The 27,324-nt window shown below is 50.0% G+C and overlaps 5 protein-coding genes across 5 annotated transcripts; 2 read left to right on the forward strand and 3 right to left on the reverse strand.

Moving 5' to 3' along the window:
- Positions 1-1,536: 1,536 nt before the first annotated feature.
- ALTATR162_LOCUS7023 (uncharacterized protein) lies at positions 1,537-3,081 on the forward strand (the record flags this gene model as incomplete). Its single annotated transcript, XM_043314649.1, has 1 exon — positions 1,537-3,081. The coding sequence occupies one exon, from the start codon at positions 1,537-1,539 to the stop codon at positions 3,079-3,081; it is 1,545 nt and encodes a 514-aa protein (XP_043170584.1).
- A 6,680-nt stretch (positions 3,082-9,761) lies between these two features.
- Positions 9,762-10,261, reverse strand: ALTATR162_LOCUS7024 (uncharacterized protein; the record flags this gene model as incomplete). The annotated part of the gene is made up of 2 exons (XM_043314650.1): positions 9,762-9,837; positions 9,891-10,261. The coding sequence occupies 2 exons, from the start codon at positions 10,259-10,261 to the stop codon at positions 9,762-9,764; spliced, it is 447 nt and encodes a 148-aa protein (XP_043170585.1).
- A 2,724-nt stretch (positions 10,262-12,985) lies between these two features.
- Positions 12,986-13,378, reverse strand: ALTATR162_LOCUS7025 (uncharacterized protein; the record flags this gene model as incomplete). Its single annotated transcript, XM_043314651.1, has 1 exon — positions 12,986-13,378. The coding sequence occupies one exon, from the start codon at positions 13,376-13,378 to the stop codon at positions 12,986-12,988; it is 393 nt and encodes a 130-aa protein (XP_043170586.1).
- A 1,969-nt stretch (positions 13,379-15,347) lies between these two features.
- Positions 15,348-18,435, forward strand: ALTATR162_LOCUS7026 (uncharacterized protein; the record flags this gene model as incomplete). The annotated part of the gene is made up of 6 exons (XM_043314652.1): positions 15,348-15,674; positions 15,750-16,635; positions 16,683-16,835; positions 16,879-17,152; positions 17,207-17,274; positions 17,324-18,435. 6 exons carry the CDS (start codon positions 15,348-15,350, stop codon positions 18,433-18,435), a joined length of 2,820 nt encoding a protein of 939 aa, XP_043170587.1.
- Positions 18,436-25,392: 6,957 nt separating this feature from the next.
- Positions 25,393-27,102, reverse strand: ALTATR162_LOCUS7027 (uncharacterized protein; the record flags this gene model as incomplete). The annotated part of the gene is made up of 4 exons (XM_043314653.1): positions 25,393-26,031; positions 26,084-26,478; positions 26,533-26,749; positions 26,818-27,102. The coding sequence occupies 4 exons, from the start codon at positions 27,100-27,102 to the stop codon at positions 25,393-25,395; spliced, it is 1,536 nt and encodes a 511-aa protein (XP_043170588.1).
- Positions 27,103-27,324: the final 222 nt, after the last annotated feature.

Below are 27,324 nucleotides of genomic sequence, written 5' to 3' on the forward strand. Positions count from 1 at the left end.
CTTCAAAAGATGATCAGTCAGCCGGTCTTGTGTATGGCCAACCAGAATTGTGAGTTTTTCGGTCGTGCATCTCTCATCAGCACTAACCGTACCACTCAAGTGACCTCCTCCAGAAAACATGCAAGGCCGCAGCCGAGTACGACATCAAAACAGACGGCGCTAAAGGTCTTCTAGCCATCCCCAAGGATCTCCGCCATATCCCTGGCTTGTTGGGTGGAAGCCTTCAGGAGGATCTGCAAGGCGACACGCCTTCTTGATCGCCAGGACATCTACAAGCATCGTTGTGTATCCTATAGCAGCTCGGATCTCTGCATAAAGCGCGGTTAGGAAGAATAGTGTTTGATCTTGGAAAGAGTAGATCTTGAATCAGGGTAATCTATCAAATCGGATTCTGTGTCGTTCATGTTATCGTGAAGCGCATTCTCATCCAGACCGTGATCTCATTCTTTTCTGAAGCAGCCCTCCGTGTGTTTAGATAAGGCCTCTGGTTACAGCTTCGCATAAGTGCCCCTACTCTCTCCGCAGACGCATCCAGAAGTGGGATCGTTTTGTCTATAATTGGTCATCTTACAGCTAGCTAAGCGCTTCTTATTAGTGACGGCGTATCTCTTTCTGCGTTGAGAACAGACCTCGAGGAACAGTCATTAGCGAGGAAGACTGTGTGGTACATTGGAAGGAGTGTAAATTAGGATTTTTCATATGGGACGCAGATGGGGAGATGTCGCACGGTTGGGTGCGGGTATTGTAGACAGAATAGTTAGAAGAGAGTGTATGTGTTGTATTGTTTTCAGCATCTATAATCTGTCCTGTCCGTGCAATAGAAGTATGTGTCTATGGATCTTGCTGCAGGCAATCATCCTTTGTGCCTTCAAATCTCCTCAGCGCACAATCTATACTAGAAACGCACCAGCTAATGTTGAAGAAGTTGTAATCTGAATGGAGCTTCTAAACTCGTGTAGCGCCTCAAGCAGCTAGCCAAGTGGTTTCAAGCGCGCTCTGACCCTTATGGCTGAATCAGATAAGCCTCTCTGGTTTACGTTGCTCCGTGTTCCCACAAGGCACCCTGTTGTTTGATTTCTAGCCACTTATATCGCGTCGCATGTCGCGTCGCGTGTCCCGCAATATCACATATGCTCGCTTCTTCACCCTTCGTCCTAATCTATACTATGGCTTCTTCTATAGAAACTCAGGCGCGACGGGCAGAACTATTTCGAAAACTCGTCGTTTACGTAGGCGAGCCCCATTGCTTCTTAGTCTTTCAACCCTGCGGTGTTGCCCTACCCCTTCACTAGTTTTCGCATTGGCCGTTGGTGGTCCGAGCTTTTGGTCGCCCAGACTTTTGGATATTCGGCTGGGTCGCGAAGCCCGTTGGCAACCTCACTCTTCATTATCATCATACTGTACAACTTTCGCACTTCGTCTATTGGAGCAGCACTACTGTTGGCAACGCATCGATTCTCCCCGTTACTCTTGGCTACTTAGGGTCACGCTTCCCGTGCTTTCTCAGCTGCATTGTTTCGTGCACAACCTACAGTCATGGCGCTCAACATTATTAGGAAGCGCATCGCCTATTATGGCAGAGGCGATCTGATCGACGCACTGCCGGCCCACGATTTGATGAATTGGGTGCCTCATCCTGCAGCAACACCGCCGACAGCGCTTGTGATTGGTACCCATGACAGACGCGACATCCTTGCCTTCATGGAAAGCTCTGGTGGTAGCCCACCCAGGGTGCAATATTGCTTCAAGCCAGCCAATCGTCGGCTCGATGCATCCACAACACAGCCTCTTACGCTAGACGAGGTGGTGCAATTGCCACTCAATGCGCCGTTCAGGTACAACGCCGACACTTCTGAGTCGGTAAAGAGCAACTTCGGTATCGTCATTCAATGGTACTTCATAGGCATTTTCGAGCTTGAAGTTGATTATGTCAAGTATTGCCCGCAACTCTACAACGCACTGCAGAAGATTGATGCAAAGAAACGCGCTGAAAAGGAATCTGAAACGTCGGAACCTGAAGAACCCAGAGGCGCGCAAGATCAACGTCCAAGTCACCGCAGCCATACTGGTATAGAAGAAGCAAGGATAGCCAGACAGCTCGTTACCCCAGTAAAAAGCCCATCAGTCAGCATGAGCGACGATGAGCATTCTGATCTGGACAAGCTGCACAGTTACTTGGGTTCATATGGCGCGCTTTACTTGCTGAAAAACCTACCTGACGTAGACGAGGTTCAGTTCGTGAACCAGGACTTCTTTCTTGATGCCCTGCCAAGAAAGCTCTTTATGGGCCGCCATAAAGAACAAGGCAACGACATCTATGCGTATATGCGAAAGTCACGCGAATTTCACGAGATCAAATTCTATATCGAAGATACGCACGCACCCTCGAAGACAACCATCCGCTCTGAAGACGTTGCTAAACAGTGTATCCTACACCCATTTAACAAAACCTATCCAGAAGGTACTCACAGCATCGGCCAAGGCGAGAAAGCTCGACTCACACTTGTGGTAAAGTGGTACTTCATTGCAGCCGGAATAGCAAAGGATTGTGTGCTCAGAGAAACAAAGGCTTATCCTGAGCGTTTGCGGAGCGCGCTTGAATACATCGCTAAGCGGATGGGGGCTGCTTCCGTCAGAACACCCCTCGTTGGGTACGAACGGCAAACTGAGCCTGAGACTACATCAGAAGAGGCAAGCCCAATCATCGATGATAATCATATCCAATTCACTCCCGCCGAGGTTACACCCAATCCTTTATCATCGCCCATCACATCTAGAACTGCTCCTCCGCGCCCGTCAACTGCTCACGCGGAGCAACTGAATAATCCCTCCAACGCCGTCGACGCTCCAGAATTGCGAGGCACAAAACGCACCGCCGAGGATGCAGAGTTCGAAGACCTCGCCAAGATAGTCTCTCAAGCACTTACTGCGGATCGGGACTTCGCGGATCAAATTGACGACATCGACAAGCAGATTGAGCTGTTGCAGACGCAACGTAGGGACTTAGTAGAGGAGAGGAAGGATGCGAAGAGGAGGTTCACGAGGCAGACTTTGGCGATTGCATCGAGGATGGATGGATAGAGGTATTGAGACTAGTTTTGGAGTCTGCCGCTCAATACTCCTACGTCTGCTACGTCCTGTTACTCTGGACATACCAACGTAACCTAAAGTCAGCTCAATCTCATGTCGGTTTGCTTTCCGAATACCAGTGCGGCGCTAATTTTACGGTCGTAAGTAGTTAGCAACATACTGCGAACGTCCGATCGGAATCGCATGGCATTCCGACTGCCAGACAATGAACATAATTTGCAAGATACCTTCAAGGCTTGCGCGTACAAGAGACTCACCCTCGGTACCGTTTACGATGAGCCACCAAGGGCTACCAGGATCTCAGATACCAGGACGTCTTGACTCCAAGTTAGCGGTGCCGTAGATCAGCGCTTACAGATACTAGCCAGAATACGCAGGATGCCCGGGGCCCAAAGACTCAACTCGCATAGTCTCAGTCATTATTGCACCTTTATATATGTTCTGCCGTTGATACCAAGCCGGTGTTAGTTGTGACGAAGAGATCTCGTGCAGGATAGCAGAATACGTAGCGGGGGTAGCCTTTAGTTATATGATTGCCCCGCCTTGATCAAGGGAATAAGTTAGTCGGAGTAATGCCGTATCTACGCAACTCTCACAACACGTCTCTTCGCAAGGCGATTGTGCTGGTGTCGCAGGCCAAGCGTTGTCGTGAACATGAACTTTATTACCAACAGCGCCGTGCAACAACCTTCATATCAGCTAAGCTAGGGTGCTAGAATCAATACGACATACATTCTCTCCTAACCACTCTGTCTATAATACCCGCACCCAACCGTGCGACAGCTGGCAGCCCTCTCGAACACTCACAATAGGCATTGGTTCCGGATCAAGCTGGAAACTTTCTCCAAGCTGGCCAAAGCCAACGACAATGCGTTCAATGTTCCGACGCGAATGGAGGCAGACTGGCGCTTCGGCGACTGGGATGTGCGATGGCCAGTGGGCAACATCAGCGATTGCATCGTTCTCGGTGCAGAAGCGGCTGAACTGGGGTAGCAAGGCTGCTGCGACTCTCCCGCACTGCAAGCGAGGCTGACCGCGACATGACTCCATGACGACCATAAGCACTTTGAAGGATCCGTCAGCTCCGCGCAAGGTTGTCACGACGAGAACTGTGCCGCAGTGGAGCATTTGCTTGGCAGTAAGCTGCTTACGCTTTCAAAGTGGGCTTGTGCGCGAAACTAAGCGACAGGGCTCCCGACATCTGACGCGGACTGCACTTGGTTCATCCCTCCTTCGTAGTGTAGACAGGGGTAGGCCAGTCTTCTGCATGCAGCTGTGCCGCGCAGTCTGCAGGTTTATGGAAGTGTGATCGCATGGTTCACGCACAAGCCTCTTTGCGACGGTGAACAGGAGTAGAAGCATGAAGTAGGGCCGCGGAAAAACAGCGATCGCTTCTCGGCTATTCCGTAGCATGTTCTCAGTCACGCCACACTTTTCAGGGCCACAAAATACGCAATTCCCTTCTCAAGAGGTGACGCTGCAAGACGTCAAGGACCGACTCACTCAGCCACTTTCTCATTGCTATCGCCGTCATCTCAGTCAGCTCGCCGCCGAAAACAGCCGCCACCGCACCACCATCTGCGCATTCGTCCGCCTTCCTTCGACAACAAGCAAAGCAACCAAGCTCTTCTGGAGCTCTAAACGTAAAGAATAGAGATAGGCAGGAGGTAGGGAATCAGCACGCACGTCTCTCACAATTCGTCATCGCGTCTTAGGGCGTACCATTCGACAGCTGTGCCCAATGGCCTCAGCACAGAGAGAAGATCCTGGATCATCAGAGCGATTACAGTCGCAGATCCAAGAGTTACGACTGCGTCTGGGAAAACATAATACATATCGGAGAATTGCTAGCAGCACGAGCCCCGTTTACCTCGGTTTCCCAGATTCTCTTAACTACATACCGACTCCGGACAAAGCCCCTATACTCGAGCTTCCCGATGAGCTTCTGTTGATGATAAATCGTTATCTAGACAAGCAAGCTTCATTAAATTTATCGCGTGTCTGTAAATGGCTCCATAAACTATTTGGAATGTGCAAGGTATTCGCTGCTTGGGAGCGCCTTGCAAACGATCCTCTTGCTGAAGAAACCAAGAAGCTGCTTGAGCAGCTCGAGAGCAGGGATTCTCAGCTTCTATTAGTAAAGGGTTTCAGGCGATACGAACCCGGCACTGATCAAAGAGAAGTTCTCAAAACCTTTATGGGAGGCAAGAAAAACATCAAACTGTGCACCGCGCTGCTCTTAGCTGAACTGAATCAGAGGAGGACTGAAGACGCAGAGTTTCTGTGCGGCATTGGGGCAGATAAGAAATATTTGCATAGCTATGAAAAGTTCGAGAATTGGAGGAAAGAGAGGTTTCAGCGACAGCGACAGCGACACGAACGGCGATCCAGATTCCGCTCAGAACCTATGTAATCGACATACAAGAAACTGCGGGGAGAACTAAATACAGTCCAGTAGGGCGCTGAGGAACTTGGGGGTCACTTCGATCCAAAGAATGAGCCAACAACAAACGCCGCAACAGAGGCATAGCTTGCGACAGAATCTGCCCTTCACTTAACGCACTGCCTATACGCGTCAACCTCCCCGTACCGAACTTCCCCCACGAACTTTTGCTGAGGGTGTGGATGTATTTAAACATACAATCTCGCCTCCATTGATTGTGTGCACGTTCTAGCGGATGCAAGATATCCAAGATAAAAGAAGGCTACCGCTACTTGCCAACTAGTGAAAAATCATCGGGATGCTATAGAAATCTAGACCAAGTCCAACTAAGAGGACTCGCGTTTTGTGGATACCAGATGTTGATAGGTCATTGGAGTACAGATCGCACATGTATCAAGAGGCGGTTGATAAAGACGAAAGACTACTAGCGAAAGCAAAAGAGCGGCTGTCGAAGAATAGAGGATTGCCGAAACGAACGGAGGATCGGGCGAGATGGGGGAAGGTGTGCCTGGTGTCAAACACGGAATACGGCTAGCGAGATCGAGTCGGCGTGGTAGATCTGATAGTGTTCCATACTAACGTCTTGTCCTTCCGCTTTGGCAAGGATTCAATACGGAATGCGCTCGCTGAGAGAGCTTCCCAGTTGAGATTAGCACGACCCTGGCATGTCTTGTCCTCAGTTCAGCTACGTGGGCAGGGCAGCCCCATATCAGTTATCAACGACGAAGACTTACGATAATCACACATTACACCAAAAGTCAAGGCAGAGGAAAGTTCGTCAGATACAGAGCCGGGGGTTTGATCGGGAAGGCTGAAGAGGCGCAGATGAGCAGAATGTCGAGTTGTATGCTCTGGACAAACTTGCTGAAATTCGATTCCTGGATGCCATATGATAGTCAGCCCACTAATGCGCCATAGCGACTAGAACACCGTACCGTGCGATGTTTCCAGATAGGGACGACAGCAAAACTTGGATCCCTAACTCGTTTCTTGTTATTGGCAGCACGTTCCGTCATGATCTGACGAGTGGGTGTCATGGTCGAAGTTAGCCATGCGAACCGACACTCAGCAGAAGAGTATCCATAGCTTATCTGACAATATATTTCTTATTCAGCCACTTCACAAGTTTCCCGATCGCACCTGAGTCCAGCGTCTGCGAGCACTTCTGGCTCGAGGAATGTTCAAGCAAGCCCGAGAGCATCCGAAACTCGCGGTTGCACTCCGGACACTGGAAAGGCAATACCATAGTAGCGTACAGCTCCCTGAGATCCTCTCGCCCTCGCATATCTGTACGGAATTTTTTGTTGATGTACTTGCTCGCCTGGTAACATTGCGCTGCGATCATGTTCAAGCCTTGCGAAGTTAAGTCCGACGGGCATGACCCTGTCTCCAGGTGAAGTATCATATCTGAGAAGGCCTTGAACTTCCGATAGCAACCATAACATTCCACATGGCGTTCCATGTGAGTTATTTTGTGCTTCATATAACAGTCAGCATAGAGACAACAGAGGTGCTAAGCTCGCTCACGTTTTCCAGATGGCTAGGGCTATCGAGGTGGCTCTCGCACACCGGGCAAACATTCGCTTCGACTACATGACCTAAACATCCACTAATGCAATGATAACTCGCCCAGTCGTATGCAAATGGCTTGTTACAGTTTTCGTAGCCTGCACTTTGGAGGAGAGCGTTAGCTGCCGGTAAAGGGATGACGAGAGCTGCCTTACCGGGCGGTCACGATCGCGATCTGTGAGACGATGATGTGGACGTGCTACGTAGGTAGCAGTTGCGAAGAGATTCGTTTCTGGGCATGCAGTGAATTATCGATGCAAGCGATGATGGGGGCTGTCACCACGGAAGGAAGATCGATCGAACAGTACGATCAAAATACGGCATCAAAATACTATACGAATTTGGACGCTTTACACTACAGAAATCGGTTGCCTGTCTCGATGCACTGACGACTGCGATTCGATCGTGCATGACAGCCTCCGATTGGCAGGCATAAGCGGCATACGAGTAAACGGTCACGCGATGGCTGTGCCGCACAATCACTGTAAGTGCTTACCGTCTCATCAGATCGCCCCCAATGCAATCGCAACAGCGACGCATCTCAGGGGCTTCTTCGTCCAAGGCAGCATAAGTTGCTGGAAGAGCCTGTTTCGCGGTCAATCTCGTCGAATACAAGCTGCGTTGGTGCAACACCTGGACACTGAACTTGTCGAGGTACTATTGCGCGGAACTCCAAGGTCCATAAGCTTAGCCAAGGACCCACGGCCAAAAGCGTTGTCCTCGCTGCTTACTGGTATGTCTGGCCCGCGTACCTGCGATGCATGTAGCATCTGCTAGACTACACACAAACGAATGTTTTAAATGCGTATCGTCTCCAAAATCGTGCCTCATAACGTAATGACTGACTGGGGTCAGCAAAGTACGTACTTTCTCCTCGGGAGTTATTCTCCCTTGCTACTTCCTACAGTATTACGCCAGGGTCGAAGATCAGACCACGCTTTCTTCCGCCGCGGCTTGGACAGACTGTAGTTATCTAGCCGACCTGCTGCCGTTTCGAGAGTATCTTATCAAAAGCGTAATCAACCATGTGTGGGCGGACGAACAGTGATGTTGTAAAAACATGGTGAACGAAGAGTAGATCAGAGTGAAGACAGTCAGCTCTTTAACAAGCCATGCAGGAGACCAACGAGAGAAATAATCAGACAAAAGCGCTTGGAGGCTGATGGATTACTCGCGGTCGCGTTGACCCATGCATTCTGGCACCACCAGTTACCTGTTGGGTAAAAGCTGCTTTCAATTATGCTTACGATCACCCTTCACTATGTGTTCTCCAAATCCAAGGGTACCGTTCGCACCAGCAGTGTAAAAGAACACTGCTAGAGTGTTCTCTAGTGCCATCCAAGCATCGAGATACTCTCTTCTTACGTATTTAAGCCTTTTATTTCTCATTCAACAGAGATCAACGCAGCCCTTTATTGTTCGTGTTCCTCGCAACGCTCGATACTGCAATATCACACTTATGGCTTACCGAAAATACAAAACCCGAGCGGAGCAATTAGCAAAACGACAAGAGCAGAATCGAATAGCCCAAAAGACATACAGGGAGAAGTAAGTACCCAAGGGAAAGTCTGCGGGCTCATTTTTCTTGCTTCTGACTGTCATGCAGGGCGAAGAAGAAGAAGTGCGTTCTTAATCCAGCAAATCCCCCCATTTCAGCATCAGTACTGATAATCGAAGAGCTTTAGAGGTTGCAGAGGAAGCCGAATGCACCGAAAGTACATGTGACCTCCTGGACCGCTCATGCTCAAAGCTCCAACTTGAAATGAAGTTAGCATGCATCAACAAGGATATCAACGACGTTGCGAGTATCTTGGAAAATGCTACGGATCCATCCACAAAGACGTACTTGGTGGAGCGACAACCATGCATCCAGCGCACGGTAGACACTTTTCGGGCCTTCCTATGTCACTTATCTGAGCCGACGACAGCTTCTTCTCAGAAAGACACCGATGACTTCGCTATGGACAGCACGCCGAACCTCCCGACCCAGTCTAGTCCTGTCTCTGATCAGTCCTGCTTTTTTTCAGCTTTGGAGACATTGGATCCGTCCCCTGGAGAAATCCTTCAGAAGTTGGAAGCACAGATACGTCAGCAGAAGATTTATAACGCAGTGGCATGGTCTTATGCTAGGAATCATCTAAATGCGTCCAATGTTATCTCATAGTCACTTGTCGTATGAACTGCTTGTTGCATCAAGCCAGCGATTTTGTTATGGTCGGACACCTATGATGCTCGGGGCGATGACCCGAGGTAATCTTCCTCTTCTAGAATGACTTTGATATAGTATACAAACCTAACAAGATCTACGAGCATAATCTATATGCTGCGCTTCTCTATATTCACAATACTTCCTCTCGGCATCAAAGGTGCATTCGCTATATAATCTTCAAGGGAGCGTTCTGGACCTAAGATGCCGAACATGCGGTTTGAGTCCGTCGACGCAATGAATCATCTACGGCAGTGACGCGCGTTATACCGGCGCCCGCAAAGTCACCACCAGCATAAATACTGAGGATGGAAAACATGCACCCGAAAAGCCTATGGCTTGTGAAGCAGAAGAAAGTAGCGCTGTGAAACAATAGAATTGCAATCAGAATAGAAACTGCCTCGCAACAGGAACTTGTGCCCACTGGAAAATGCATTGACTATGGCTAGTTATTTACATTGCCCTTCGAGGCACATTAGATGGGCTGTGCCTCTGTAAAATGTCGTATAATTCTTGTACGAAATCGCTTCTGGTGATTCAATGTCAATATTCTACACTCGAAATCGAGGGATAGATACGTACTGCACATTGTTTTGCTGATGCGAACAAACACCGGTACCATACTGAGCATTGCCTGGCAACAATGCGCGACCTTGGTAACAGCTAGCCGGATGCGGATATTCTGACAAGAAGCACTGATTCGAGCGGCGATAATGATTATTGATGAGAGATTGGGTGTCGTTCAACTGCTTTCTCATAGCTTCCTGTGATGCATACAGAGTGTCTTGGCTCTCTTTGAGTTCTTTTAATGATTCGAGGATGTTTCTCAACACTTGATCCTGGTGTTGTGCATGGTCGGTGCCAAGGTTTACAACCTGCTGAAGTAGAAGGACACTCTGTCTCTGGTAGCTCTCATCAGAGTTGGGTGCATCTGGAGTCCGCCGTGCGTCCATTGTCGTATCGCTAAGCGCTCCTCCACTGTGTTTTTGATCCAAGTCAGGCCTGCGTGCATCGACTTGTGTTCTACTCACCTTGTGTATTGCAAGCGACCTTCAGAGGCCTCCATAGGCTCTAGAGACAGACGGATGCGCTCGACACCCTTTACGGCTCAGATAATGGTACCCTGGCAATGTTAGCACGAATGTGACCCTTGTGGCATTGCGCATTAGATACATTCGAATACTTATGGCTTATTCATTGCCCCTTAAGGTGTCTGTTACGGAGCTGTTCGTTGTGCAATCAGCGCTGTTGGCTGGGCGTTGGTAGAGGCAGATGATACGATGGTCGAAGGACTGCAGATCCTGAAGATATAGGGACTTTCAATATTTCTCTGGGAATGAAACGGAAAAGGACACTGCAAACATAGATAATTAGTGATTTGATAGGATTCGGCCGGGACCGACTGAAGATCGCTTTGGCCGTTGACACAGCTGACATCGCATTGAGTCGATGTTCGGATTCCCACAGTCCGCATAGTGAACAGTCTAGTCGATCACTTCTGTCATGCAAAGCACTACATCAAGGGCATGTCCGTGGATGTGGTGCGATGTGGCAAACGTGCCTGTCCCATTTCCATGTCAGCATTGACAGCCATGCTGACGATCATCAATATCACGTCCGTCGCTGCGTGGCAGAAAACCGTGCGTAGCGAAAACACGTCAGCGCTCGCGGACACAACGAATCCAAGAACGACTAGCAGATGCGAATCTTCTCGGGACAAATGAATTACAGTGACTAACGGTTGCTGCTTCACCCTTGTGCACAGTTGCAAGATGATTCTCTAGACGCAACGTACATGATGGGATGCGCAAGCCAATTGGCGTCAGACGTTTGACGGCCGTGTCGGTGCCCGCAATGCGCATGTTGCCGCAACGCGCACCTCAGCGTAATAACAGTACTATTTCCAAACCCCCTATCTCAACGCAGTGATGCTTGTGAAGGAGGCCATTACAGAGGCAAGTGCAACCTGTCAATGCGTTGACCTTCTATACCAAAAAGTTGCTGATAAACACGGTGTGTGGCGCTCAACTATGACCCGTTAGTTGAATAGGGTATGCGCGTCCAAATAGGATCAAGCACTTGAACAACGCCTGATGCACCGATGCGATGAGGAGGAGCTGGCAAGGTACACAAAAGGACTTACAGAGCGACACCTTGTGCCTACAAGACTAAGGATCAAGAATTTCGTTAACCTAGTAATTGAAAGGGAGCCATCTGAGAGCTGGCTTACCAGCTTCCTCAACCGCAACAAAGACACGCTCATCACAGCCTGGACCACCCCCATGGATAACGATCGCCATAAGCCCGATTCTGGCGAGAAGTATGGTCAGTACACTTCACTACATTACCCAACGGCTGGACAAGTAACGATCTTGGATTGACGTGGCTTGAACAGGTGTTTGGTCGCTACACCAAGCCCAAGAATGGGAGAAATTGACGTCTACTCATTATTGACGACCACGGCAGCCATGTAACGAAGGATTTCCATCCACTACTGCGACAATCACAACATTCTACTTATGATTTTTCCCCCACACGCCACCCACACGCTGCAGCCGCTTGACGTAGTCTGCTTCAAGCCTCTCGCACAAAACTACACCAAGCAGCTTGACCTTCGCACTCAGAGAACTCGGGGATGGGTACCCACAAAGAAGAGTGACCTCTTCTCGCTATTCTGGAAGGCATATGTGAATACAGAAACGTTGGTGTTGAAGGCGTTCTCCACTACAGGTATACATCCACCCAACGCCAACGTTATCCTCAATAGATTCAGAACTGCAACACCAGAGACTGCTGCAACACCTCCAGAGCAAACAGCGCTCTTTTCTTCATCTGGAGAGCGATTGTGGCTTAAAGCTAAGTCACTACTTCGCTCAGCAACCAAGGGGGATGACGCTATAGCTGCTGATGCTCTAGCGCAGTACATCCACCGCCTTTCAGTACAGAATCAGATACTCCAACAACAGCTTAACAGCGCGCAGGGGGCTTTAACTGAGAAGATGAAGATGAAGGACAAACATAGAGTGTTGCCTTTGTACGCTCACAATATCGAGTGGCATGGCGGAGCAAAGGGGTGGAGTCCCTTCATCAAAGCAGGAGGCAGATGCACGGATGGATGCACAACAACAATATGAGGAGGAAATAGAAGCAGCAAAAGCTATCCAACGCGGGCTCCAGCATACTCAAGAGCTACCAAAGCAGAAGGAGAAGGAAGACAATAGGCCAAGGCGTGATAGGGAGAAGGAAGAGAGAGGCCGGCTCAAGGCTGTGAAGGCTGCAGAAACCGCCGAACGCAAGGCTCACAGAGAGCGTGATAAGCAAGCTCGCGACGCTGAAAAAGCTGTACAACTGCCCCAAAGAGGCAAGCGCAACGCTTCACAGGTGCAGCACCTAGCAAGAAGCAGAAGCGTGGTGGTGCAGCAGCTCGTAGTCGGCGCGTTGTTCATGAGCGCTCCCCGTCACCCTCACCCACATACAACAGCCGTGGCCGCAAAGTCGCTCCGCGCAAAAAGATTAGGTGAAAAGGTCTGTCGCATAGGTCTGTATAGTACTTCACTAAGTTATCTCGTGATAATAGTTATTGTGTGTGGCATAATAGCCTCATGTTTGCGTGGTGTTGCAGGTGGTTGGGGTGCGGTAAAGCAGTTGCCGGACCAGCCACAAGCGTGACAACACGCTTAATTAGTGCGTGATGCGTTTTCACGGTCTTTCTCCTCCTTCTTGCGCGCTCGCTCTGCCTTGCGTGCATCAATCTGTTGGCGCTCCCCTGCCTTCCTTTTATCCCTCTCCTTCTTCTCTCTCTCCCGCTTCTCCGCTTTCTCAGCGTCAAGCTTTTGCTTGAACTTGCGTGTGGTCTCACGAAGCTCAGCTGCGTCTGCTTTTCTGATCTCTTCTTGCCTTTCTGCCTCATCTGCTTCACCCAGGAGTTGCTGAGCTTTGTTGACGCGCGAAGGAGACCACCACTGAGTCTCCCCATCCCAATCTTGCCTCTGAATGAGTGGCAAAGCTCTGCTCTTCTTATTGCCCTTCTTTTGCTGCCTCAGAGCTTGATCTAACCCCTTATTTGTCATCGTGAGTAGCTGATTTTGGATGTGGAGATGGTGAAGGGTATCCCGTACCCGCACTGAGTCTTCTGCATACTTGTCCTCCACAGCACGCTGCAGAGCCCTGTCAGCAAGTCGCCAATCGGGGCCCTCGTATGGCTGAGGAGGTGGGGTAACTGGAGGAGGCTCAGGTGGCTTAGGAGCAAACTTACTAAGTATAACGTTAGGGTCCCATGGGCTCAACCCGGTGGACTTGAAGGCGCTGTAGATGAGCTTCTCGGTAAAGGTCTTCACCCAGGCAGCCCAGAAAAGGCGGAAGAAGTCACCCTTCTTCACTGGGACCAGGCCTTGGCTGTTGTGAAGGTGACCTGTGAGCTCATCGCTGTAGTTTTGAGCCAGAGGCTTGAAGCAAACTACGTCCAGCGGCTGAAGCGTATGGGTATTGTGAGGAGGGTACACAACTAGCAGTATCTTGTTGCGATCGCAGAAGGAAACGAAAGCCATAGTTAGGTGACTCCCATGGCCATCTACTATTAGTAGACGGTACTTTCTTCTTGCTTTCCTCTTAGTGAAGCGATTAAACACCTGCTCAAGCCAGCCAAGCCCTGCGTCATCGTTCGACCAGCCAGAAGAAGAAACAGCAGTAAATACTGAGTGTTCCTTTGCTTCCACATCGACCAACCAGCTTGATTGGACGTTCTGGTCTTAGCCGCATATATGAGGCCTGGCGGAAGGACTGTACCATCGGTGCAGATGCAAGAAAGGAGTGTGATCCACTCACGATTGCCATCTTGGAGTGACTGCCGAGTGTGCTTTTGCTTGTACAAGGCCTTGTCGAAGATTCTCTTGGACCTGCCAATCTTCCCGATCGCGAAGCCCTTCTCATCCATATTGTATGTGTGCCAAGTCTCAATGCGATATTGCTTCATCTTCTGGTCGATGAGCCTAAAGTACTGCTCATACTTTCCCCAAGAATCAGCGTTGTGACGCTCCTTATCCATACCAGTTGCCCATTGCGAGGTAAGCCTTTCGGGGTGACGATTGAGGAAGCGCGTAACCCAGGAATCAGAGACCTCTACACTAGCTATCTCCTGCCGAAATTCTTGATCATTGTTCTTGTAGGTGGCAAGTGACGTACAGTAAGTCCTTCTATGTAAGTAACAAGATCATCTTCTTGTTGTGGCGTAAGCTTCTGTTGTGCAATTGCCTTGTCTTCACGCGACGCGGTTTCTCCCTCTGCCCGCCGCGTCAGAGTTGACCGCCAAACACCATGTTTATCCGCCAAATGCTGATCGGGGATCGTTTCGCCAGGATCAGTTACACGTCGCTCTTCAAGGGCTTCTTCTAAAGTCATTGTGGTGTTGAGAAATAGTACTGCAAAGATGGGACGGTTGGGTGGCTCAGATGCGCATTACGCGAAAAGCGCACTACGCGCACGGACACGGTAACGCACGGAGAACACCAAAACTATCGGAGCTGGAGTGAGACTGAAGGTATTACAGTCACAAAACACGAGGCACATCGTCTCTATGAGCCTAGAAGCACAGTGTCTAATTGGTAGAACCATTATCTGGATGGGCCGCCAAGCAAATGTAGATAGTGGCTGAAGGGAAACAGCAGGCCTCTGGAGACAGATGGCTCTTGTTTACGGGAGTGAAATGGGGGCGGGGTAGAAATTTCTTCTGCACCGCGTCGGCTGTCTGCCAAGCCTACTAACCGGGCATAGCTGCACAAAAACGTGGCTAAAACTGAGTAGGATCGAAGGAATGAATGAATGAATGAATCTCCACGAGTGCACGCCTTTGCGGTGGTCATTCAATAGTTGTGTGCGCGAGCGATCGTGATATGCCAGGCACGCGAAGCGCTGAGCTAGTCCTCTCCTGGTGCATGTCATCGCTGCTCTTTTTGCGCCCACGTCTTTGCCGAATCGCCGCCATGCCTCGTGGCACTGCTGGGCTCGCACACGGCCGCAATATCTCAGACGGCCGCACCACCCATGGAGAACCTCGATACTCTCTCGGCGGCCGGTCTGCCCGTGTTCGACCTAAACGCGCAGAGTCTCGACGAGAATGACTGGTCTCAGTGCCCACTGGGACCGCGCGAGTCCTGGCCGTCGGCGCTGACATGTCTCGTCAACTCGTGTGTCTTGCCCATGCCCCACTGCGCCGCCATCTTCTGGGGCAGCGACCTCACCGTCGTTTACAACCTCGCCTGGGGGCGCGCGCGAAGCAACCTCGACGGGCAGGGCACTTCTGCCAACTACAGCTACTCCGATGAAGGCCTCCGCGCCCTGCGCTCCGTCGTACGCGGCCGCTCGGTCAAGGTAGGGGTGCATCGGCTTGCCCCTCCCTGATGTCTCCCGTCCTAACGCCCGCCAGTCGCCCGCCTTTTCCTCAAGGACCTCGATGACCCTGAGTCGCAGATCCTACTTAGCACCCTCGTCGATGACAAAGGCACCCGCCAGGGCGTCCTGGCCCAGATGCTGCAGAACAACTCGGTCGAGAAGTACCTGTCGCTCAAGGGACTTACTAAGCTTGCGCGCGAAAACCCCAGCAGGCAGCTGAAGGACTCCCAATCGCAACAGCAGGGAAAAGGTGACGTGGAACTACAGCCCGATGCACGACAGACCCAGCTATTCGCGAGGTTTGCCGAGCTGCTTCCGAACGGCCTCGCCATTCTCGATGCCAAAGCGGAGGCCATGTTCGTCAACGATGATTTCTTCACGCTGACGACGAACAAGGGCCAGAACGAATTCCGCGCCTGGCCCGAGAGCATTCATCCGGATGACTATAACCGTGTCATGAGTGCCTACCGCAAAGCCTTCTCCTCTCGCGATGAATTAAGGATCGAATTCCGATGTGTCGGTGATAACGCTGCTGGCCACGAAGAATGGCGGTTGTTCCTGCTCAAACCACTTGGCGAGGAGCCCGAGGCCGGATTCATCAGTGCCATTGTCGACATTACTGAGATTAAGAACGCCCAACTTACGCAAGAACGAGCCGCCACTGAAGCGCGAGAGCGCAAAGACCAGCAGGAGAGGTTCATCGACATGATTTCGCACGAGATTCGCAATCCGCTCAGCGCCGTCCTGCACCTAGCCGAAGAAGTCAAGGAGGTTACCCGTGAGATTGGGAACAGCCACAAGGAGCTGCACGACCAGGTCGCAGATATTATAGACGCTGCAGATACAATACTGCTGTGTGTCTCCCATCAGAGCAACCTTGTCGACGACATACTATCCTTCTCAAAGCTTGATTCCATGATGCTAACTCTTATCCCGCATGGTGAGTTGCACTGTGCATGCTCGGCATATTCGCTGACCCCATCATAGAAGTACAGCCGAAATGGGAATTCTCTACGTTCCTCAAGGTGTTTCAATCTGAGTTCAGAGCAAAGAACATCAAGTTTCATTATTCAATGAACGTCTCGTACGACGAACTCGAAGTTGATCACGTTATTGCCGATCTTAATAGGATGAAACAAGGTGATAATTTTCTTTTGGCTCATGAACTGTGCTAACATGTTAGTTCTGGCTAACTTGATCACAAATGCAATCAAGTTCACATCTCAGAAGCACGGTGAGAGGAGGATTGTTGTCTCCGTAGGTGCCTCTATGGAACATCCAACCTCATATCCACCTAACATGATATTCTTTGGTCGGGATGAAGAAGCGTTCCATGTTAACTCGCCGATAACCTCTGAGTGGGGTTCTGGGGTCGCTTTCTACCTCTTGGTAGCTGTCAAGGACACCGGCATAGGTATAAACGAGGAGGATCAAAAGAAGTTATTCCAGCGATTTCTGTAGGTTTGTTGTTTTCATCAACTTGGTGCACAAGACTGATCTGTGCTTCTCAGCCAAGCAACACCAAAAACGCAGGAGAAATATGGAGGCTCGGGGTTAGGTCTTTTTATATCCCGCAAACGTAAGTTCTATAGCGTAACTTGATTCAGCTTAGCTCACCATCTCTCCAGTCTGCCAACTACATGGCGGCGATATTGGTGTAAGCTCCATAGAAGGGGAGGGTTCAACGTTTGAATTCTTCTTCAAAGTTCGGCGTTCAGACGGCCGGCCATCATGCCAATCTCGAAGTAATTCTGACCAAAGCGCTCAACCATCCAATCGCGCCCAGACCCCGCGGCCTTCGTATAGTCCTGCGAACCCCAACTTTCTAAGCATCAAAGAGGGAAAGAAGGAAACACGACTTGAAGCTCAGACGCTCACAAGCCATCGGGGGGTTGACACTGACAAGGTCGATGACTCTCTCAAGAACCCAGCAACCGAGTACAGAGCAGAAGCACATCCAGAATCCTCCGAAGACAACTGGAACGGGGAGACAAAACGGACCGTGAGTCAAGTTCAACGCGAGAGTACATCCACCACCACCGCTATCGGAGACAAGCTGTTTCACCTGGGAGGAAGCAACACGACGAGCCAACAAGATGCAGCGGACACTGTGTCATTATCGAACAGCCAGGAGAGCTCCGAAACCAGACTCACCATCCTTCTTGTAGAAGACAACATAATCAACCGGAAAGTCCTTCGTCGCCAACTACAGTCCCGAGGCTTTGAAGTTTTTACCGCAAGCAATGGGCAAGAAGCCGTCGATGCTGTTGCAAAGCGTGGCCAGGACGCACCAGAAGATACTAATGACCGCAATCACTTTGACTGCATTCTTATGGATCAAGAAATGCCCATCAAAGACGGGAACAGGGCAACGCAGGAAATTCGAAAGTTGCAAGAGGAGGGCAAGACAGGCTACTCGTGGATTCTGGGCGTCAGTGCCAATGTAAGAGAGGCGCAGAGGAAGGGCATGATCGATGCAGGCATGGACGAGGTCATCAGCAAGCCATTCAAAGTGGGAGACTTGGTCAAAGAAATCAGAAACGTCGTCCGCGCAGATGTAGACGCTAATGGCAAAGAAAATCAAAGTCCAGAGGACAGCAACGCTAATACGGACAAGGGCGCAAGGCCACACCAGGACGGAACCGTATTCGATGCAAGAAATGACGTCGACTGGAGTGGTGGGCAGCGAGACATGGATGGGCGTGGAGGCGAGCGACAAAGAGACAGAAGAGAGAGGTAGTAGAAGTGGACTATGGCACGCTTTGAATAAGATTGCATTGCACCGTGTTGTTGGTGTTTTCTCCCTCGGTCTGATCACAATCATCATCAGCCTTAGCCGTTTCATTGTGTACACCGCAACCAATTACACCGTCGACGACGCGTCTGACAGTAGGTCTCAGTCTAGTTTTCCCTGCATATCTGTCCATAAATTTCTCTTTTTTGCATCAAACAATTCTATCTCACAAAGTCCTAACGCCATTATAGACGCATGGTGCACACCCGAAATGAGCACAGCAATAATCGTCGTCTCCCTCCCTTCCCTCAAATGCCTCATCATCCGATCAACCCCCGCGAACACATCCAACTGGAGTGGTAACGGGTACATACAAACCTGCTCGGGTAAGCCTACTAGCTACAGACTGGGAACCGCCAGATCACATAATCAAGACGAGAGAATGGACGATGAGGTGGAGCTGACCTTTCTCGACCGGAAGCCAAGTCCGAGCCCGACCCGGACGACAATTGGTACAGAAACACAAGATGCTAAAGATGCTAAAGATGCTAAAGATGCTGTGATGGTAACAACGGGTGTGACCATTACGAGGGAGGTGTTCTAGAGTAGCATCATAGATAGCACAGTTGTCAACAATCAATCCGGATTGACGGATTGATTGGACTTGATTGAGACTTGGTACTTCAATCAAGCCAATCCGTCCACTAGTAATTTTGGCGTCAATCCAATCCGTTAGGCGAAGATTGATTGGGATTGATTGACAGATTGACGGATTAACTGTGTAGTTTGATGAGGATATTGAGTTTGCTGGGGCGGCCGTTTCGCGATAAATCTCTGGTGTTGTAGCTAGCTTAGTCAGCACCGAAGCAGCCGCCGCATCCATCCGATCTCTGTTTTGGCATTCAACTAACGCTCTATTTCTCCATTTTGAAGCTATCCAAGCCCACGCAATTGCCTATACAGCAGCAGATTTTTGTGTTTTTTCTGCATATTATGCCGCCCTCGGTCCGTAAGGCCCCCGCGCGAGCCTCTAAGCGCGCCGCTGCCGTCGCCCTCGAAGCACCAAGTACCTCAAAGCGATCACGATCCAAAGGCGATACCGCTAGCCAAGCCATTATCGTAGATGACTCGCAGCCGCCGCTTTCGTTCCGCCTATCGCCGCGTAAAGCCCTGGTAGCGAGCCAGGCCATAGAGCCGCTTACGTTCGAATCAGAGCTACGCGAATCGCAGCTTGAAGAGGATATCTCCCCGCCGCCCGCTGATGGCAGCAAAGCCGCCACGGCAGCTACAACCGAGGTGGTAGATGAGGCTACAGAGGAGCTGTTTGGTAGTAGCTTTGCTATGGATCTCGATGGTATTGCCTGGGAGCGTCTGCCTCGCTTTTGCAAGCCAGGGTCTACACCAGGACATAGTCCAAGCTGGATCTTTCGACATGGCTATCGCGTTACTCTGCTAAAAGATCCAAAGCAGACCTGGTTTATATGCCGTTACTGTCATCAGCACAAGATTATTGACAGCGGCGGCGCCGGTGCTTATGACGTTAGCGTAGCCACTTCTGCTGCTGCTAAGCACCTTGGGTTAAAGAAGCGCGGCCATTTCCTTACTAGGGACGGTGTAAAGCAGCCACTTCAAGGCGGTGGGCGGACGATTGCGCAGGTTGTTGTCGCTGGTGTTAAGGTACCTCAGGACGTCGCCAACGAGCTTGGTAGCTTTGATCCAACAGCGCTTTCGACTAGCAGCGGTAACGTGACTTGTCGATAATAACCACCCACTCCGCGAGTTTACCTCGCCGTCTTTTCGAGAGATGATAGAGCTCGCTAACCCAGCAGCGGCGGCGGCTTTATGGGTAAGTCACAACAGTGTTTCTGCTTTTGTAATGAAGTTGTTCAGCGCCTTACAACCGTCTGTTGTTGCAGCGATCGAAGCTGCTAGCAGTAAGATTCATATTAGCTTCGATGGATGGACGACAAAGGGTGGTAAGCGCGGCTTCTTAGGCATCGTAGCTCACTTTGCTACAGTAGATGGAGACGTCGTTGACTTGCCTATCAACCTACCGCAGCTTATAGGCGCCCACACCGGTGAGCGACTTGCTGAAGTTGTTACCTTAACGCTTACGAATTACGGTATCACGCCAGCAAAGCTTGGCTACTTTGTGCTCGATAACGCTAGCAATAATGACACCGCGTCGCTGCGCTTGCTCGTAGTTTTGACTTTATCCCATCTCACCGGCGCCTACGCTGCGGCCCCCATACTCTCAACCTTGTAGGCCAGATGATTATCTCTGGCAGGGACAAAGGCGCGTACGATAACGCTAGCGGTAACCTAGATGACGAGGAGAAGTTTCTGCGGGAGTGGCGTAAGGATGGGCCGCTCGGTACACTGATCGCTATCATCAATTACATCAAAACGCCGCAGCAGTACGGTCTGTTTAGTAACTTCCAAAAGCTCGCTCACGCTGAGCTACCTACAGATCAGCGTCGAATACTAGAGCCTGTAAAGCCAGTAGTTACCCGCTGGAACTCGTTCTATTGCGCCTTTGAGCGAGCCGCTCACCTCCAAGCTGCCTATAACTCCTACGCTAACTATCATATCAAGTCGATATCACAAGCCGACGCGATCGCCCTTGGCCGGAACAACAAGCTACCAGATGCGCCGGCATGGATGAGATCAACTGGACTCACCACAGCCGACTGGGCGGTAATTACCGAGTATATCGACCTACTGCGACCTCTCAAGTACGCTTCCGAGCGCCTTGAAGGCCGCGGCAAGTCAGGCAAGTTTGGAGCTATATACGAGGTCATCCCAGTATTCGAATTCTTACTTCGCGAGCTTGAGACCCGCTGCAACTAGTACGAGCATGTCGATTACAATGCCCACGCTGAAGCTCTTGAAGACCACCTTGCGATTAACCTCTGAGCCGCGTGGCGTAAGGCCAATGAGTATTACTCTAAGCTTGATGACTCGCCCGCCTACTACGCGGCTGTCTGCCTCCATCCATACTATAAGCACTACTGCAACAACAGCTGGGCTGATAACGCTAGGTGGCTTGATATCAATAATGCTGCTTTTAGGCAGCTTTGGGCTCAGTACAAGCCAACAGCTCCGCCGATCTCTCGCAATCAGCCGCCTACCTCAGGCGATATCGACGACGCTATTGACGCGCTCGTGAACCACGACAAGGGCAACAGCGAGCTCCACCTAGACGAATACGAACAATGGCGCAAGTACGAACCAAAGTGGACGAAGGAGCAGCACAACAGCTGCAACGTTATACGATACTGGACAGATCTTGCTCCTAAATACCCCACCTTAGCCGCCTCGCGATCGATATATTGACTATACCAGCCTCTAGTTGTGAGTGCGAGCGCTTGTTTAGCGAGCTGGGTGATCTCCTCGAGCCTCGTCGCCGCAAGATTGGAGCGCAGCTGCTTGCAGCACTTCAACTAGTACGATCGTGGGCGCGGCGAGGCTTCACGATACCAGAGGAGGCAGCCGCAGCGTATACCGACGAAGAAATGGCGAGCAAATACAGGGTGGACGATTGGGACGAGCCGCCGCAGTAGACACAGCAAACATATGTCCTTTTAGGCAACCTAATCTACCAATCCTCAATCCCTCAATCAATCCCCAATCAATCCGCTCTAAACCCTCCCCTCAAGCAAGCCAATCAATCCTAAGCCTCGCGTCGACCAAGCCAAGCCAAGCCAGAGGCTACAGATCGGCACGAATTGATTGTTGACAACTGTGGTACCGGGACCGGAAACCAAGCATCTGAATTCTCAAAACAAATCTGTCTGTAGTCTCATCCGAAGCCGCTCCAAGCTGCATTGGGTCTCTGTTACTTTTGTAATCGTTACCATTATACAGTGGTGTATGTCACTCATCGTGGTCGCGCTCCATTTCCGATACTCTTGGATCGACAAAAAGAATCATCCAACGTACGTCGAGGCACCTAATGCGATCAGCAACCCCACCTCAATCGGCGATATGCCACAATCTTGTTTGAACTGGCTCCAGCAGTCACCTGATCTTGTAGCCTCTGAGCTTCTCGACATGAATTTCGTCCAAGCTTCGTTTTGCTTGATCAATGCTTTCCAGTTTGTTGCATGTACGGTGGGTGTGTTGGTCAGTTCGCGCAGCCGCTACCGTGTACTCGAGAAGCTCAAGATTAGTGCTTGGGCATCATTACTCTCTCTTGGTCTTCCGGCTTTGGTAACTGGGTTTTGGATCGTTGGAAAAGTTGTGTTTGGAAATCAAGATACATGGATTACCTACACACATAACTTGACTGCTACAGGAGGATGCACCTTCGCTGCTGTAACTATGGACAGAGAATGGGGATATTGGGATGTGCAGTACAATCTCCCATTCAGAGTTAGTATGAGCGCGTTAGGAGTTGCCTAAGTCTAGTATTCTGAACAGAATAATAGAACCATAAAATCATTGATACGAAAGTCGAGAGTGGACGCATTTTGAGCCACTGTATGCTAGAATCTTTCCTTAGTGAAGCTGAGAGTATGTCACGTACTTAGTAGCGTTCAAGTTCGGGTGGTCGCTATTTAGAGCCGATCTGCTAGCTTGACCAGCTGACAGAAGCTTCTTGACATGATAACACTTAAACGCTTGACTTTCCTTGCCCTTACTCGTGTGGATAGGCACCACGCGCTGTCTACGACCTACTTGAGTGTTGTTATCGATCAACCCCTATTCCTCCAGCACTCTCTCGTATGATGGCTTGTATTGCAGATCAGCCACGCTATGTAGTGATTCCGCCGCTGGCCGGGAAGGAAGCACAGCCAAAGACCTAGCTCGGAAAGTTTGTCCGTACTATGAACGAACCGACCGTGAAATAGGCCCCTGACAATGCGAATACGGAAAGGTTAATCGAAAAGTATATTCTCGATCCGGTAGACGACACAGACGCGAAAATCATAACGAACAGCGTCAAGGACGAGAGCCTCAAGGTGAAACTCACGGATCTCTTCTACTTTGACAGAATCTCGCATAAGTGAAAGCCTGAATAACTGGAGAGTCCCCATGTGGCCACCTACGGCCTTCGACAGCACGATAGCGAATTCAATGCGTTCATGGAAGATAAAGGCTTCGAATCGGAGACCATCCAGCTTCTGCGCGCGTCTGGGAGGAAAATTTACATGATTGTTGCAGTAAAGAAGTGTATAACGGAAGCATTGCTTCTATCGTCCACAGTTGTCAACAATCAGTAGATCGGCATACTTGATTCCTATCTAGGTATAACTCGATCCTGATTGGGAAAGTGCTAACCTATATAGGAATCAAATATGCCGATCTACTTGATTGTTGACAACTGTGCTATCGTCGGGTCAAGCTCTACCACCGATTTAACCGCGACTGTTCCAGTAGCCAAAGCAGTATCGGCAGGTCTCGGAAGCCCGGTAACAATCCTACGAAGTCAAACCGATCTTGTTATGAAACAACGCAAAGATGAGTCTCACAATATTTACCTATGTCACAAGTTCGCAGGGGCGAGAATCTTTGCCTTCGAGTACAAGAAAGTGACCTTCGTCAAGTCACTGATTCGTCGCTTGTCCCAGCCTCCAACCCGTTTACCGGACCCACCAGTTTACGACTAGTAAACTCAAATATTCGGTTGTGGAAGACAGGGATGTCAACAATCAAGCCAATCTGGATTGATTGTTGACATCTCTGGTGGAAGAAAAGAGACTACTCCTGGCATGGATCATGACACAGTTGTAGAAGATATTCAGATTGAAAAAACTGGCCTAGTTACGTTGCCTGTCAAGCTAACGGACATCGAGTAGGCTGTAGGTTGGCGAACGAATTCATTTGTGGATAAGGCTGGCTCGGGGATTCTAGTGTATAAGAAGTAATATGGAAGCGAACAAACAGAATCTATTGCAACGTGGTTATCTTTTCAGACGAACTGTGTCGCTATAACCCATCTCTGTACACTTGCAAAAGTACAACTTAGTTCTATACCGATCCCTCAAGGGTGCTAGAATAAAATTAGAGTAAGGTTTTTACCTGATAGCCTTTCTTTAGCTATAGAGTTACCTTATCCCTAAGTGCGGAACTAAAATGTCTACGCTTTCTTAATACTTTTTGGATTTGGGTAATGGTGGGGAAGCAAGCAACAATGTACCCAGAGCTACGCGAAATGATCACCGAGATCTGCTCCGCGTCTGTCGCTAGGACTATAGTGAGACTTGCATCTTGCCATGATCACTTGTTACCTTCGAATATGCCCAAGCAACACACTTCCTCCAATCGCTCGTCAAATCCCCAATCGAGTGTCGCAGGGCCATAACGTCTATCGCTCTGGGCAAGCGCAATAACGGCCTGGAACTCCCCCCTCATTCGGAGTTGCAGAAGCCATTCTGGCTCGAGAGAGCAGTATTCAGCTTACAAGACTTTCCTGCGCTTCGCAAAGTACAATGAAAGGTACGATTATCTTTCCGGGTTATGAGTGCTTTAAGGAGTTGACTAAGGCCTCGAAACGTGAACATACGAGTAGGGATAACTGATGCGAGTGACATTCGGTCATTGTCTTGTATAGCACTTCTCACACTTAGAGCGGGTCCATAGACTCGAAAAAGAGTCTGATGGTCAAGAAGAAAACATCGGAACCGAATCCAGAAGCCGTCGCGGCGCAAACACGAACTAAAGGACTCATATAAGAGGCCGTTCTATAGGCTTCAAGCGCTAGAGATAATACCTCGAAGACAGTGGCAAAGGTATTCTGGAGAGTCTATAGCCACTCAGACTTCAGTCTATCCTTTCATGTGTATGTCATTCATGATTCCAGGTAACATAATTTGCAAAGTGCTGTATCACCGCCTATTCACCAAGCTTGTAAGCTGTTACGTACCAGAGACATACAAACTCATTATCTTCAGATCGAGCACAGAAATGAACTTGGTAATGTATCTCAGTATTAAATCTAACGTACTAAGTCATGCGTAACTACGCGATAGGTGCGTAGAAGCTGAACTTGCCCTTAGGATCATACTTCTGCTTAAGCGCCTTGAGCTTATCTTGCCTCCAGCTCTCGTAACCATACCAGCTCTGTGGTCCCTCGTTACCATAAGCATAGTTTACATAAGTATGTAGCTCCTCAGACCCTGTACCCTCACGAATAATGTCACGCAGTTGAGTGCCGAGCTTCTTGACCGCATCATCTTGTACTTGGCCAGTGGAGTTATAGATAACGAGCGGCGCCGCGAGAATGTGATCGTTGCGGAAGCCAAATGCGGTAGCATCGTTGGTGCGGTCACGGACGCCACCGCTGGAATAATCCTCAAACATGAAGATAGAGTTGTAGTATGGGTTATCGGAACCAGAGATGGCTGAGGCGTAGAGATCGTAGGCCGTTCGCTGCGAGGTGATGTTGTAGGTAGATGTGTAGATGGGGAAGCGAGGGTTGTTGAAGCCAAAGTCCTGGCAGGGCGGTGAATCAAGGGCGATACCAGTCCAGCTTGCAAGATCTTTGTAGGTACCGGACTGAGGTGTGGTGGCGAGAGGACCGATGTCGTGGAAGGGGGTGGTGTACTTGGCATCAACGGCGGTAACACCCTCTTGAATGATGTACATGATGATCACAGGCTGCTTGTATGTTAGCAAATTGAACCACATCTAGACTTGGGAACCATCCTACCCTCTTAGCATCGAGTGTTGCATCATTCAACCAGTAAGACCAGTTGATGATGTCCGCGGCCTGCTTTCCATCTTGCAGAATGTACTTGTTGGCAGCATCGTAGACCTCCTCGACTTTGTCTCCGCTGAAAACGATGGTCTCAATTGCCCAATTGGTGTGTTCAATGTCGTAAACCTTGGTGGTGACAGATGTGACAATACCAAAGTTGTGGCCAGCACCCTGCATACCCCACCACAAGTCTGAGTTACTATCGATCGTCTTTAAACTTCCGTCCGCGAGAACCACATTCATGGACTGAAGCTGATCAGTTACCAGGCCATGGTGACCCTGAAGCCACCCGTGACCGCCGCCAAGGGCTGGTCCCAAGTAGCTAACGCATTCGCAAGTTCCAGTGACTAACTATTGTCAGAACACGCCAAAGGCCTTAAGAATGTACGTAGAGAACTCACCCGTCTGCTTTCCGGCAGCCCAAAGAGCATCCGTCACCTTCTTTGAGTTGACGCCACCACCCAAGGTCACCGACTTTCCGTCCTTGGCGATTGAGATGGAGTTCAATTGAGGCAGATAGATCTCAATACCATAGTCCATCTTTCCCAGGGTCGTGAGAGTTCCATGATGGCCGTTGTAGGTAAGGAAAGGAATGTTATTGTCATTCGCAAACTTGACCTGCAGCAAGTATTGTTAGTACCGCTGGTGGCTTGCTTTCGGATCGACACTTCAGTGGAAACACTTACGATCTTTTGAACATCCTTCTCAGTGCCTGGGGCAACTACGATATTCGGTGTGGGAGCCTCTAAGTTTGACCAACGGGTTGTGTAGGTAGCGAACTCTTTGGTGCCCGGGAGGTAGATCTTGGCGTTGGCAGAGAGCTGTGGCGCAAGAGTCTTCACGTCGACACCTGCTGCAGGGGTTCTAGGAAAGATATCAAACGGCGAAGTGGGACCTCCTGAGACGGTTGGCACGACAGAAGTAAAGACCCAACCTGCGACAGCTAATGGTTTCAGGACGCTAGAAAACATGATGCCGGTAGAAGGGCGTCAAGAAGGATGTGAAAGACGAATGAAAATTAACAATATGCTTGAGTCTGGCTTCAAGCAATCTCAAATAAAAAGGAACATCTAATTGAGCTAAGAGCACCATCCTGAATGAGGAAGACTTCCGGATTAATTTGTAGCGGGCCCTATTGTCGGGGTCTAGATGGCGTGAAGCATACATGGGCAAATCGTTTTTTGGAAAACAGG

The sequence above is a fragment of the Alternaria atra genome (assembly GCF_907166805.1).
Source record: "Alternaria atra isolate CS162 genome assembly, contig: 27, whole genome shotgun sequence".
In the NCBI taxonomy this organism is placed as follows: Eukaryota; Fungi; Ascomycota; class Dothideomycetes; order Pleosporales; family Pleosporaceae; genus Alternaria; species Alternaria atra.